The 14104-nt window shown below is 31.7% G+C and overlaps 1 protein-coding gene across 1 annotated transcript; it reads left to right on the top strand.

Moving 5' to 3' along the window:
• Positions 1 to 4886: 4886 nt before the first annotated feature.
• LOC132740173 (uncharacterized) lies at positions 4887 to 8909 on the top strand. The gene is made up of 4 exons (XM_060728030.1): positions 4887 to 4979; positions 5379 to 5839; positions 6369 to 6476; positions 8430 to 8909. The coding sequence occupies exons 2-4, from the start codon at positions 5384 to 5386 to the stop codon at positions 8589 to 8591; spliced, it is 726 nt and encodes a 241-aa protein (XP_060584013.1). The 5' UTR covers positions 4887 to 4979; positions 5379 to 5383; the 3' UTR covers positions 8592 to 8909.
• Positions 8910 to 14104: the final 5195 nt, after the last annotated feature.

The following is a 14104-nucleotide window of genomic DNA, read 5'->3' as shown; positions in this document are numbered from 1 at the left end:
AAAAAAAAAGAAGTAGTTTCCCCACAAATTTTTTCAATAACTTATCTATTTATTCACTTTCATACCTTTTTAAATGATATTGATCAGAAAAAAGACATGTTCTGTTCATGCCAGTATGACATATTTTGTTAATAAATGCCCATTGCATTATTTTTTTCTGATAATTTTTTTGACATTACTGCTATGAGAATTTTTTTAAGAAACGATTTTCAATATAATATGATATAATACACAGTGTTCAATCTAACATGAATTCCCAGGGGACCCTTTGTGCACAAACTCATCATCAGGGGGTCATTTGAGAAAAAAGGGGGCCCACACCTAAATGAACATAAAATTCAAATAAGGTATTATATTTTACCTTTTAACTTACTTGTTCGCACAACTGATAATATGTACCGTATATCCTTTATCTTTTGTAATTCTATCCAAACTTTAGTTTTAATTCAGTCTTTATTGATATTATTCACAAGAAACCTATTATATTGAGTGCGCTGTCGGGCCCACAGTTGAATTTGTTTTACACCGGCAGTCTTTTCAAGGGGTCAATGGCGTGCTCTAGATTGAACACTGAATTCATATTTAATTGATTGCCCACTGATTCACCAGCAGCCACCAACAACATTGGTGAGCTAAAAACAGAAGTTAAAAGCTTGGACAAGAACAAAATATGTTTGTCTCTACTCTAAATCTCCAAACTTATTTTGTCAGACAAAAAACAACAATATCAGAATAACAAACTTTTACTATACAGTATACACCAATAAATACAGTGCTAGTAATTCAGTTATTTAACTATCAGGAGATTAGATTAATATCTGTTGTCCCTGATTTTAACACGAAATTAGAAATGCAAAGCCATTTTTAATCAAACTATATTGCCTTAGTTTTTTTTTGCCAAGGGTATTAGTATTTGTTAACAAATTTTTTCTTCATATACATGTATTGGCATTATTGCTTACATTTGCTTGTACATGATTAAGAAGTGCTTATAACTTTGTGAAGTTATGGCAAAGACAATTTCTTAAAATATTTCTTTTCTCTTTTTTTATAAAGAGATTTTTTCCCAATCAATAATTTCATGTCCGAATAAATGACATCCGAAATCAGATCTATTTCAGACAACAGTGACACGTATATTTTGGTTATTATTATCAGTGTGATTTATAGGGGTGTGGATCGTCAGATAAGTGGTGATCCGATCCGAACCACAATTCAGCACTTACGATTCACAAATCGAACCACAAATCTTTTGTTATCAAGACACCCATAAAAACATGTACATAAGTTACAAAAACATGTTTATTTAAAAAAACAATACTAAACATTAAACATATAAAATATAAACTAGGTTTATGTTTTTATTCTTTGGACGAGTATTTTTTTTAAAACCAATTACTTCCTAGCTCAGCATCATGGTACATGGTCTTTAACCGGCAAGTTGTTTTTAGGTAAACTTCATATAATTTATCGTATTTTTCTTGATTTTATGAGTGTGAGAAACAGTGAATGTATATAAAACTAGAAATGTGTCCATAGGACACGGGTGCCCCCACCGCGCCACTGTTCTGTCAATCTTTTTACTAAGTCAAGGGAAATAACTCTACAAATACTGGATAAATCCACAAGCGAAACCCCAGGTGCAAATCTAAATATTCTGAGCAACCTGCCCATAAGGTTTAATGACTATGTCAAATCCTTTTTGAGTAACTTGCGACACAAGTTGAAAATATTGCAAAATTTTCTAAGTGAAGGGCAATAACTCTAAAAATACTAAAAAAATCCAGACAAAAATCCCTGGTGCACAACTGCACATGCTGATCAATATTCCTGTAAAGTATCATGACTCTAGGTCAAATACTTTTTGAGTTACGTGCGACACTGTGTCACACATGTTGAAAATTGCAAAATTTTACTAAGTCAAGGGCAATAACTCTGTAAATACTAAAAACATCCAGACGAAAATACCCAGGTGCACAACTACACATGCTGATCAACATTCCTGTAAAGTTTCATGACTCTAGGTCAAATACTTTTTGAGTTACGTGCGACACAAGTTGAAAATTGTAAAATTTTACTAAGTCAAGGGCAATAACTCTGAAAATACTAAAACTATCCAGACGAAAATACCCAGGTGCACAACAACACATGCTGATCAACATTCCTGTAAAGTTTCATGACTCTAGGTCAAATACTTTTTGAGTTACATGCGACACAAGTTGAAAATTGCAAAATTTTACTAAGTCAAGGGCAATAACTCTGAAAATACTAAAAATATCCAGACGAAAATACCCAGGTGCACAACTACACATGCTGATCAACATTCCTGTAAAGTTTCATGACTCTAGGTCAAATACTTTTTGAGTTATGTGCGACACAAAAGTGAACAGACGGACGGACAGACGGACAAGGGTAAATCTAAATGCCCGCCACTAACGTGGGGGGCACAAAAAATAGATCGCGATCCACAGTCTCTGGGCTTACAAATATTCAAACTCGATTTTTCACTTTGATTCGTGATTATCCGAGTACTCGGATACTCGCCCCAGCCCTAGTGATTTACATCAATCAACAATTTTCAAATCATATTCTTTTAAGTTTAAACCCTTGAATAGGTTCCAATATGAGCAAATATTTTCATTGAAATGTTTAATAGACAAAGAATTCTATTGAAGTAGGCTGGAAAAATCGGCAATTAACTTAAGTTGGACTTCCGGTTTCACTTTTCGCAAGTTTATAGAGATTAAATAGAATCTATTATGCGCCTGCTGTTACTGACACTGATTGTTAGGTATATTAAGAAAATATGCGACATGCTTGGATAGATAAAATTGGTTTGTTTATTAAATAATGATATTGATTTCTTAAGGGATGTCTGGGAGATTAACAGATGACACAATTATACCTCAGTGGTTGAAGGCATGTCATGCGCTTAATGATGAAATTATCTTTCGTTTTGAATCATAGCCTAAAAATTGTTATTTTATTATTATTTTTAGTGAATTTAGAGACATCAGGTCACTGAAATTTTGAGTAGCCCGCCGGGACACCCAGCTTGGAAACTCGGTAGTCCTTGAGCAAAATAGGTAGCCTCAGGCTAACGGACCATCGTTAGTGTCGAGCACTGAACATCTACGAGATGAAAAGGCCGAAACGACCGGACGTCTAGGAGCAGAAATGTCCCGTCACCATCTGTATGTTGAACAATGTATTATGTAGGAATATATAATAGAGATTAACTTTATCGTATATTTAAGTAGAAGTCACTGTATAAGTTGATCTGATTTCTTCAACAACTAGTAATCTACATGGATCTGAGGTCACCAACTTTTTTGGCTCTTTTAACTGAAAATCAATTAACCATTCATGCATTTCTAGTAACCAAACAAAATAAATAAAAAAATTGACAGAAATCTATAATAACTTAAATAAGATTTATTTTGTTGCAGTATCAGGACAAGTCACTCATGTCACTTAGGACAATGGAAGTTGGAAGGCATTTGTCTTGTGTTTTACATAGTAGACTGTTATATTTCTGACAAATTGGCTATCTGAAAACGTATTAAATTGACATCATCATCATAAAATTATTATCGGGTTATCATCATGGCACACTGGTTAAGATGCAACTGAAAATACACATTAAACCGGAAGAGATACTCGGCCGCCATTTTCTGTCAGATTCCACTTTTTATCATATAGAAATTTGAGGGTAAATAAACATGGTTTCCTGATTCTTATTTCCCACTTATTATCATGACGAGTTATAACACATTTTCGAAAAATCTAATTAATTCCACGAATAAACCTAACCTTTGTAAAATCCACAGGGTGTAACACAATTTCTGTCAAAATTATTCACGGTGAGACCGGATACGTCTTTGCGCCTGCGTGCTTTACTTGTCTTCCTTCCTGTACGATATCTATATTTAGATGTCTATTTTTAGTAACGACTCTTCACAATGAAAATTGACAAATAACTTGAAAACTAAATAGATATCGTCTATATATATATGAAAGATATGTTTTCTAAATATAGCAACAATATTGGCTACTAAAAATAATAATTTTCGTAAATATATTCGATCTATAGTCTGTATAGATCTACATAAAAATTATTTTCGCAATGATTTAAAAAAAAATGGAACTTAACATTCCTGATTTGCAATACATTGTATATCGCGTACTAGATCATCTCCGTGTTAACGGGAATGATCTTCCACTAAAAAGAATCCATATCTTTCCCCTGAGATAATAATCTTATGTCCCAGCTTTCCCTTACATGTAGCCGGCTACTAGTAACACTTTAATTGCGTTTAGAAGAAAAGATGTACATGTATATATCTATAGTCTACGCGCAATCATAAAAAAATGCATGTAGCCTCTATTTTCTCAACTATTTTCAAATTAGGCTACGTAATGAAAAGCAATTAACTTCATTGTCCCTTTTCTTTGTATATAAGACATTTGTACACTGTAAGCTAAACATACGTTGTTTTTAAGCTTAACAATATTTGTATTTATAACAGTAATTAAATAAGAAAAAAAAACAGGCCGCAATTGATCAAAATTTTGGCAAGCTTTAACAATATGTTCACACGGAAGTATCCAATACTGATCAACATTATCCGTAGTTTGGCGGAAATGGTCGAGAAGTTACGATTGGCAATCAATATGTTACCATGCAACTACTCGGCCCTTTCCGTCAGTCTTTCCGGATAATAGCCGAGGCAGTTCCGAATGTATTGCTACCTGCAAATAATATTACGGAAAAAGCCGAAATACGACGAAAGCTTCCGAGTAGATATATACATGTATATATAATTTTATTTATAGGTATTACGTTTGTAAAACTTGTACGAACTTGCCAATCCAATGATATAAATACAGACGATTTCATAACGTTGCTTCAATTTTGCTGTATCACTCGAGATAGAAAGAAGTAGATGAAAACGTTTCACGCTGTTTAGAATATTACAGTAAAATATATTTAATATATATATATATATATATAATTGTATCATATTTATAGCATTAAATTTTGTTAATTAATATTAGGTTGAAATTTATTTTACTATAACGAAAATTAAACTTCCAGACAACCACGAATGATCTGGCATATGTCATACGCTCATTTTTAGGGATGATGACGATTTAAACATATTTTCTACGTTGTAAAAATAATAATTGGAGAAAAAATAATGGTATAAATAAGTCGAAGTCTTTTTAGTAGCTAGCTTATTATAACATAAGACAGTACAGGGTTCACATGATTTGTTATTATCATTTTTTCGCTTGAAACGTATACTTGAAACATTGATACAATGAAAAAATATATGTGCGAGTGTTATTAACATTTTTTTTAAATTGTTTTACAGAAAACATGTTTGAGCTCCAGGATTCAAACTCGACGATAAATTTGTTATTTACAATGGATGAAAATACAGTGCAAGTTGTGCCGACGAATCAATCCGGCACCATTACAATAGATAGCAACGGATATATTCACGGAATACCCACGTGCGTTACATCATGTGATACTGTAGATGATACTGAAATCAGCAACGCATATAACAGCGGTGCTACAAACTTTTTAAGCGCTGATGCAATGGACATTACAGGGTACGAGCAAGTACAAACAGTTGCTGACCCATCTTCGATTATGGAAATGTACAACATAAAGGACAAAGACCTAGCGGATGCTGCGGCAAAGGCTATGGTAGACGGCAATATGACGCCTTTGATTAAGGAGGAATTAAAGTGCTCCATTCAGTCAAAGAGATTAAAAGCTGGAAAACCAGAACTGAAAGTAGAATTCACAGATCCAGAACCGTGTCAGGTTAGCAATTTTTTTCATTTTTTCAAATCTGTTTGTCACATCTAGTTCTGGTTTCCATAATTTTATATGTTGCTTGTATTTTGACCTGTTCGCTGAAGTCTCTTTAGCTGTCACATCTCGTGTTGTTGGTAGACCCCTACTCATATATAACAATTAATGATTAAACATATCATTTTATTTGTAAATGTAATGTATTAAATGTGCTTTTTTCTGAAAATATAAATGACAATAATTATTAAAGGGGATGTATTTCATCAGAATTTCGGAAAAGCAGTGCAATATTCTAGAAATAATTACATGTATATACTTTTAAATAAATGTGTTCTTTTTTAGATAATTTAATGTTAATAAAGTGGATATCTATTTTGTTATCAAGTTTTATTTTATCGAAAAACCGACTACAATCATTACAATTTATTTGGATTTTAAGAAGTGTACCTGCATGGGGCTTCACAACCCAAGTGTATGTGGTTACATAAATTAGTTACACTCAAGGGAGTTGGAAGTTATATACTTATTTTTATTTCAGTTAACGGAAACAGAGCAGATGAAGGTAGAAAAAAGAAAAATCCAGAATCGGTTAGCAGCGCAAAGGTTTCGTAATAAACAGAGAATAAGAGGGGACCAGCTACACAAGGTAAGGTGGCTGAATCTGGACCGAGTACCAGTAAAGATTGGTTCAGTTGAATTTTAAAAGAATTGATGAATTGCAGCGTTCCCGCCATTTAAGTGTTTTTGTTATAAGAGAAAATGAACTTCAATAACGTTTAAGTGAGTTCATGTATTTTTTCAACTTCAATAACGTCTAAGTGAGTTCTCGACTTTTTTTTTTTGAAAAAAAAGTAAAGGTATTGTTATAGTCGGGTCGGCGTTGCCGTACGTTGCCGTTGCCGTCCGCAAACTTGTACCTGGATCATAACTTTTTTATTTCTTGGTGTATTGTCTTCATACTTGGCCACAACAACCCTTGGGACAAGACCTTTCAGTAGACCACACTAACCTTGACCTTCATCCATAAATGACCTTGACCTTCAAGGTTAAAAGTCCAATTTTTGCTTGTTAATGCTGTTATTGGCTGTAACTTTGTTATTTTTGAATGGATTGTCTTCAAACTTGAACATAATAATCTTCAAGGATATCCCTTAAAAATAACTAGCCAGACCTTGACCTTCACTCATAAATGACCTTGACTTTGAAGGTCAAATTATTGAAATTTTCATTTTTTTGGCTATTATTGGCTGTAACTTTGTTATTTTTGAATGGATTGTCTTCAAACTTGAACATAATTATATTCATGGATATCCCTTAAAAATAACTAGACAGACCTTGACCTTCACTCATAAATGACCTTGACTTTGAAGGTCAAATTATTGAAATATTCATTTTTTTGGCTATTATTGGCTGTAACTTTGTTATTTTTGAATGGATTGTCTTGAAACTTTAACATAATAAGTTTCAAAGATAACTGTTAAAAATATATCGAAAGACCTTGACCTTCACTCATTTATGACATTGTCTTTGAAGGTCAAATTATTGAAATTTTCATTGTTTTGGCGGTGACTGACTGTAACTTTGCTATTATTGAAGGGATCAACTTCATATTATAACAGAACATTGTTAAGGACCAGACCTTGTTGTTTATCAAACCCAAATTTGCTTGGGCTCTTTAATGACCTTGACCTTGAAGGTTAAATTACTGAATTTTCTCAGATTTGTGCATTAAATGACCATAATTATATATTTATTGGTGTGTGTGTTTATATATATTTATATATATTTATATATATACATACATATCTATCATCATCATCATCATCAACAACAACAACAACAACGTGTTTCTATTTATAGAATTGCGTCATGTTTCTATTTATAGAAATTGCGTCATGTTTCTATTTATAGAAATTGCGTCATGTTTCTATTTATAGAAATTGCGTCATGTTTCTATTTATAGAATTGCGTCATGTTTCTATTTATAGAATTGCGTCATGTTTCTATTTATAGAATTGCGTCATGTTTCTATTTATAGAAATTGCGTCATGTTTCTATTTATAGAAATTGCGTCATGTTTCTATTTATAGAAATTGCGTCATGTTTCTATTTATAGAAATTGCGTCATGTTTCTATTTATAGAAATTGCGTCATGTTTCTATTTATAGAAATTGCCAATTGTCATGTTTCTATTTATAGAATTGCGTCATGTTTCTATTTATAGAAATTGCGTCATGTTTCTATTTATAGAATTGCGTCATGTTTCTATTTATAGAAATTGCGTCTTGTTTCTATTTATAGAAATTGCGTCATTTTTCTACTTATAGAAATTGCGTCATGTTTCTATTTATAGAAATTGCGTCATGTTTCTATTTATAGAAATTGCGTCATGTTTCTATTTTTAGAAATTGCGTCATGTTTCTATTCATAAGATATGTTCAAACCTTTCTATGTTTGCGTTTAGAAAAAGTAAAAAGTCGAGCGTTGCCCCGGCCCGGCGGTGGCTCTTGTTTCAACTTTAATAACGTCTAAGTAAGTTCATGTATTTTTTTCCAGTTTTATCGGATAACTTATTTAACAAAGTGCTGTTCTTTTTCAGGAATGTCTGAAGCTACAGTCGGTACAGACTCAACTAAGATTCGAACTTTCTCAGGTAAAGAAAGAACGCGACGAGCTGAAACAAAAGTTGCAGGACCATTACGCAATATGTCCATTGCGATATACTACGCAATATTACAATCAGCAAAACAGCACAGGGTGAATAAATTGAACGTGCGCGAATCATCCAACCAAAAACAGATGAAAACTATACCAAAAAAAGTTTTGTAATGTATCATTTACATAGCTTTATATAACAGGAGCTTTTTTTCAGAAGTCACCTATTTATATCGAAGCTGTACTGATATGTGGTGGGAGTGGAGACTTAGACAACTTCCGGTTAAAAATGTTGACTGCGGGCACTTTAATACAGTGAATTAATAAACAATGTTATCCGGAGCACGTGCGTGTGTCAGTGACGGATAAATGTGTGATTCTAAGTGATAAATGATTATTGGTCATTCTGGAAAAAAAAACAACAGATGAGTAAAATAAAACAGTGATCTGAGACACATGTGCGCACTTTTCTATGGAAAGTTCACACATATATTCATTAAGACTCTGTCATGTGACTGCTATTGAATTCTGATTGGACAGTTGAATGTTTCAAATATGCCATATATACCTCCGTATCAAAACATATTGTTTTAATTACTAGATTTTATGCAATGTATGTTTTTCTTTCCTAAAAACTTGACATATTTTTATGTTTCTATAATTTGATGAGTCTTGTTAATTATCACACAGCTTTCTTACCTTCTGAACAGATAAACAGAATTTATCTAGCTTCTATTCTGGTGCCATGTTCATTGTCTTTCAAAATACATGTATAGTATACATTTTTTTTATATAATTATATATCGATGTTATTTAATTAAAACTGTTTTCATTTTGTGTATAGTCAGATTTGAAACTTCGCATCAAGTATTATTTTCATTGCACGTGTTATTGATTGATCGTTCATTACAATACTCTATGAAATCCATTGTTGTGTTTTATACTGCGGGTTACTTTTTTAAAAAAAAATAAATCTTTAATTGAACACTTATTCTTTTGTTAATTATCTATTTCCTGACCAACTTTTCTTTACTGTTTATTGAAACCGTGGGAAAAGATTAGTAGTGTTTCTAACTGAGTAATTATAATTATACAGTATATAATGTGGTCAATATATATGTTAAGGAGAGATTTATTGTATAATAGATCATGATTAATTGAAATTGAACTGTCCGTAAATGCATAACATGTATTGATATGAATTTACTATTATGTTAATAACATGTTAAAATCTATAACACATGCTCAGAATATGATATTTTGTTAAGGTGACTTATAGGTCCTATGGGCCGGGTGTTCATCTTTGTGTATTTATGTGTATGTATATACGTATAACACATGTCACTATAATAAAGAATTTACTTACTTACTTACTTACTTACTTATAGACCGCTTGGTTAAGAAGCCTGCCGTGCAACTAATGTTCCGTGGGTTCGAGCCCTACTTTGTGTCAAGAACAAGTGGATAGTTCCAGAAATCAGATTTGGTAGTGATTGACTTTAAAATCGAGAATAAAAACACGGAAGAATGTTTCACCTATTGATGCCAATCGCATGTTTTCGGCCCTTTCCGTCAGTCTTCGGGTTATTATGAATAATAGCCAAGTTCCGATTGCTCTTGACGGATATTCATGTTGTTCATTGAAAATGTAGTTAAGTCTTCCATTCATTCAACACACATTGAATGAGTTACTATAATATAATATCTACAAGAGACACTTTATTCAACTATTGTTAGGCTAAAGATATAATACTTTTCTTTCCTGTGGTGGTCACACTAATTATTTACACACTATGCCTATGAATAACTTCTACATTAAACATATGACGAGTTTAACGTATCTAAATGACTAATAATCATTCTTACATTATTAATGCATTATTTCAGCCTTTAGACTTGTGTAGCCTCAAGTATAAATCAGATTACCGAGTGTTTTGTTGTATCATAGGAAAAAATCCCTGTCGCCCATTATAAAACCCTAGAGAAAATAACCATTGTACGAACTTTTCTATCGTTATCCCTTTTCCTGTCGTCACAATAATAAAACCCCGGAAAAAAATTGACCCAATTGACAAGCATGCTCTATTTTAAGCGCACTTTTCCGGGCCTGCAGCATTTTTAATTTGGGTGTTCTTTAGGACTTCCGTTTTTTCTCTCTCTTTCTAAAAATGATTAAACAATATGGGTTATTTGTTTCATACAAATACAAAGTAGATAAACAAAATTACTTCCTGTTTTCATAAGAAAGGTTGGGCCTTGTACAGTGACCGGAAGTACAATGTACATCGTAGCAAGTGATTCTTAAAGCAGCATGCCCACAGATTCAAACTAATTTGAATTTGAAAGTAAAATATTGTGAAGTGAAGAAAGAAACCAATTTACACATTGCAACCATCACTTACAATCAACGTAAATTACAAAAAAAAAGATGTCAACCTAAGCAAAAGTAGCTCTTACTGCGTTAGTCACGCAACAGAATTATGGTACATGTAATAAATACTTTAAAATCAGTCATTTATCACATAACATTAAAATTCTTACTTGAAATCTGATTTTTTTTATTTTTCCTAAAATGTAAGTACATTTTTAAGCTTGTTTTTCTTGAAATATTTTGGGTTAACTGGAGGCAAGCGGCTTTAAAGCAAAGCATGGCAAACATTTAATTTGATTAGGCTTTGAGTGTGATTTACCCTCTGTGAAATAGACTATTTTAGACACAATTGGTTAAGTTAATGATAAAATTCTTAAATATAGTATCTTTGATATAAGATCATATGAACTGACCACAAACGTGATTCCAAGTCACAAGGCCACTTATATATTCTGTCAGTTGATTGTTTTTCAATTCACACATAAAAAACCCATAAACAAACAAAATAACAAAACCAAAAAAAAGAAAACCTCAAAGAAAAAGAATGTTAAATGCATAAATGGTGTAATACAATACATGAATTACATGTAATTTTATAGTTGACAAAATATATTTGAATATAATATGGGGAATTTCAAACAAATTCTTGAATGTTAAAAATTTATTACAGTTACTTGTCAAACAATGGACCAAATATTTTACATTGTTTTATACTTAAGTAACCTGTATTCTTTTTCACAGACCAAATATAGAAATTTCAGGATCCTACATGTAAATGATCCTTATTATAATAATCAATCAAACTTGTGACATACATTTGTATTGATTATATTATTTGCTTTTTTGGTTTTTATAGCACATTTTAGGTCATATGGTATTGAAACAAGAAAAATGATTTTGGCTTACCAGCATGGGTGTTTCAAACTTTAAGCTACAAGAGGGGTCAAAACGACCTCTAGTACTAAGAGATGCATAGACTCCAGTTATTCAAACCCATTTAGTCGCCTCTTACAGGGATAAACGATGGCTTTATTTCGGATGCCTCAACCCTTAAAAGGAACCCTGAGCAACAATTAAGAGTGTTGTCATGTTTTGAATTTGAAACTAATGTAAATGTAAGAAATTTTGGGCTGAGAGTTTATAAATGTGTACCCAACAGTTCTTTGTCTGTTAAGTAGCCTTCATGGTTGTTCAGGCTGGGCCCAGGGTCAGACCTGTTGGGGGAAGGGTAAAGACAAGATATTTCACTTCTGTATGTTCTAACAATAGCTTTTTTTATTTCTTAATTCGTGTTTCCTAAATTTTTCAATATAAAGCCTATTTTACGGTACTTTTTTTCTTCTTCAAATTTTATCAAATATTTTGTGCAGAGCATTTTGATTAAAAAAAATTCATAATATTTCTTAGTTTTATTACCTCTCTTTACCTGATTATCATACATGTAAATGTATTTGGTTTTATTACAACATTACTATTTTAATTTATGTATTGAAAAAACAATTTTCATTATACAACTTAAAAGTATCAATTTTGATCTATATTTATGTAAACTAAATTAAGACTTAAATGGAGGTTACAGCATTTTCTGTATGTTATTGTTTTTCATTTATGATGAAGACATGTTTAATTTAAGTTGTAATTGGTAAATTGTGTTTTCTAGATTTTTTTTTTATATAATTAATAATAACTTCGAAAATACGTACCCACTTAAAAGACCTAATTTCAATCATAAAGACTTAGAAAGTATTACAGTAAAAAAAAACCTCTGAAAAGACTCTGACTCAAAAAATTTGGCAACTTTACAATAGGAATCCTACTTTACAAAATCCGTCTGAATAATCTAATACATGTACTTATTTTTAGTTTTTCTTAAAAAATAGGGAAAGACAAAAAGCCCCTTTAATTACATTGGCATATCTTAATTTATATCTGGAAAATACAGGTAGTGCAAATTTTTATTAAAGGCATAAAGGCAAAATAAAAAATTATAAAAAAAAGAGAGAGAAAGAAAGAAATTATTAAAAATTTAAGTAACAATTTAATGATCTATCTAATAATATTTATTACCAACAATGAGATATAATGCATATTACTCATAGTACATTAATCACTGTAAAACCGTCTTTTAAAGCCAAGCTCAGTAATACCTTCATTTATAGCCAAGAACAGAAAAGAACATTTATTTATTTGAATAAAAACTTCCTGTTTAAACTTCAATCTAAAGAAAGCCATACCATTATGTTTATTGCTGTGAAAGATAACAAAAAAGGTCCTGACCTTTCACCATTGCACATCAGGCTGGGTTTTAACCTTTCCTATTTATAAACTTCAATCTTAAGAAAGCCATATCATTATGTTTATTGCAGTGAAAGATAACATTAAAGGTCCTGACCTTTCACCATTGCACATCAGGCCTTAAACATTCTAGAAATGAAAGTGATCAGCCTTAAAGGTACAGAACCTGGCCAGCCTGTACATCTGCACAGTCTGATTAGGCTCTAAACCATTGGCAGGATAACTTTAAATTTTATCTTAATATCCCCTAAATTTGTAAATATGACAGTCCCAATAATGGAACCTGGGCAGGTCCATTAAAAAAATTCAGCTGCTTAAATTAAATCATTACTCTATATCATGGCAACTTCCCCACCATTACAGATGGAGGATAATCTTCTCTGTACATTATAACATGCATGGAGAAGCACCTAGGTGGAAAATACCTCCTCAAATAAGCTGGACAAAAGTATTTTTTCACACAGAAGACTTCCCTCAGTCTAAGATGGATTTATAATCCACAGTTAAACTGGGTACTGTTATTTCCTTAAGCAAGAAACTCTACATTGTGATTGCTCAGTACCAGTTGGTTCCAGCAACAGTTCTGAAAGTGCGTCTATAAGCTTTAAGCTTCCTATACAAGCGAACTAAAACAACTTCTGTATAAACCAAAGCAACATTTTGGACAAAAAAAAAAGATACTTAAAAACATGCACACATGTACAATGTATATAGCATTCTATAGTAATTGATTCAGGTCATTGAATAACAAACCAACAATTTGTAAACCAATAAAATATCTATTTCAAGACAATTTTTTACAAATGTTCACAGTTTACATGTACAACTCATATTTTATAATACATTTATACAAATATGAACAGATTCTTCCAAAATTTTGTATCATCTACACAATTTTACAAAATTTCAAAACAAAATACCATTTGCATAAGTTAAAATAAAGATTAAAATAG

The sequence above is a fragment of the Ruditapes philippinarum genome, unplaced genomic scaffold (assembly GCF_026571515.1).
Source record: "Ruditapes philippinarum isolate M1 unplaced genomic scaffold, ASM2657151v2 ctg2021_1_1_1_1, whole genome shotgun sequence".
NCBI classification, from domain to species: Eukaryota; Metazoa; Mollusca; class Bivalvia; order Venerida; family Veneridae; genus Ruditapes; species Ruditapes philippinarum.
This window is presented reverse-complemented; position numbering and strand designations above follow the sequence as displayed.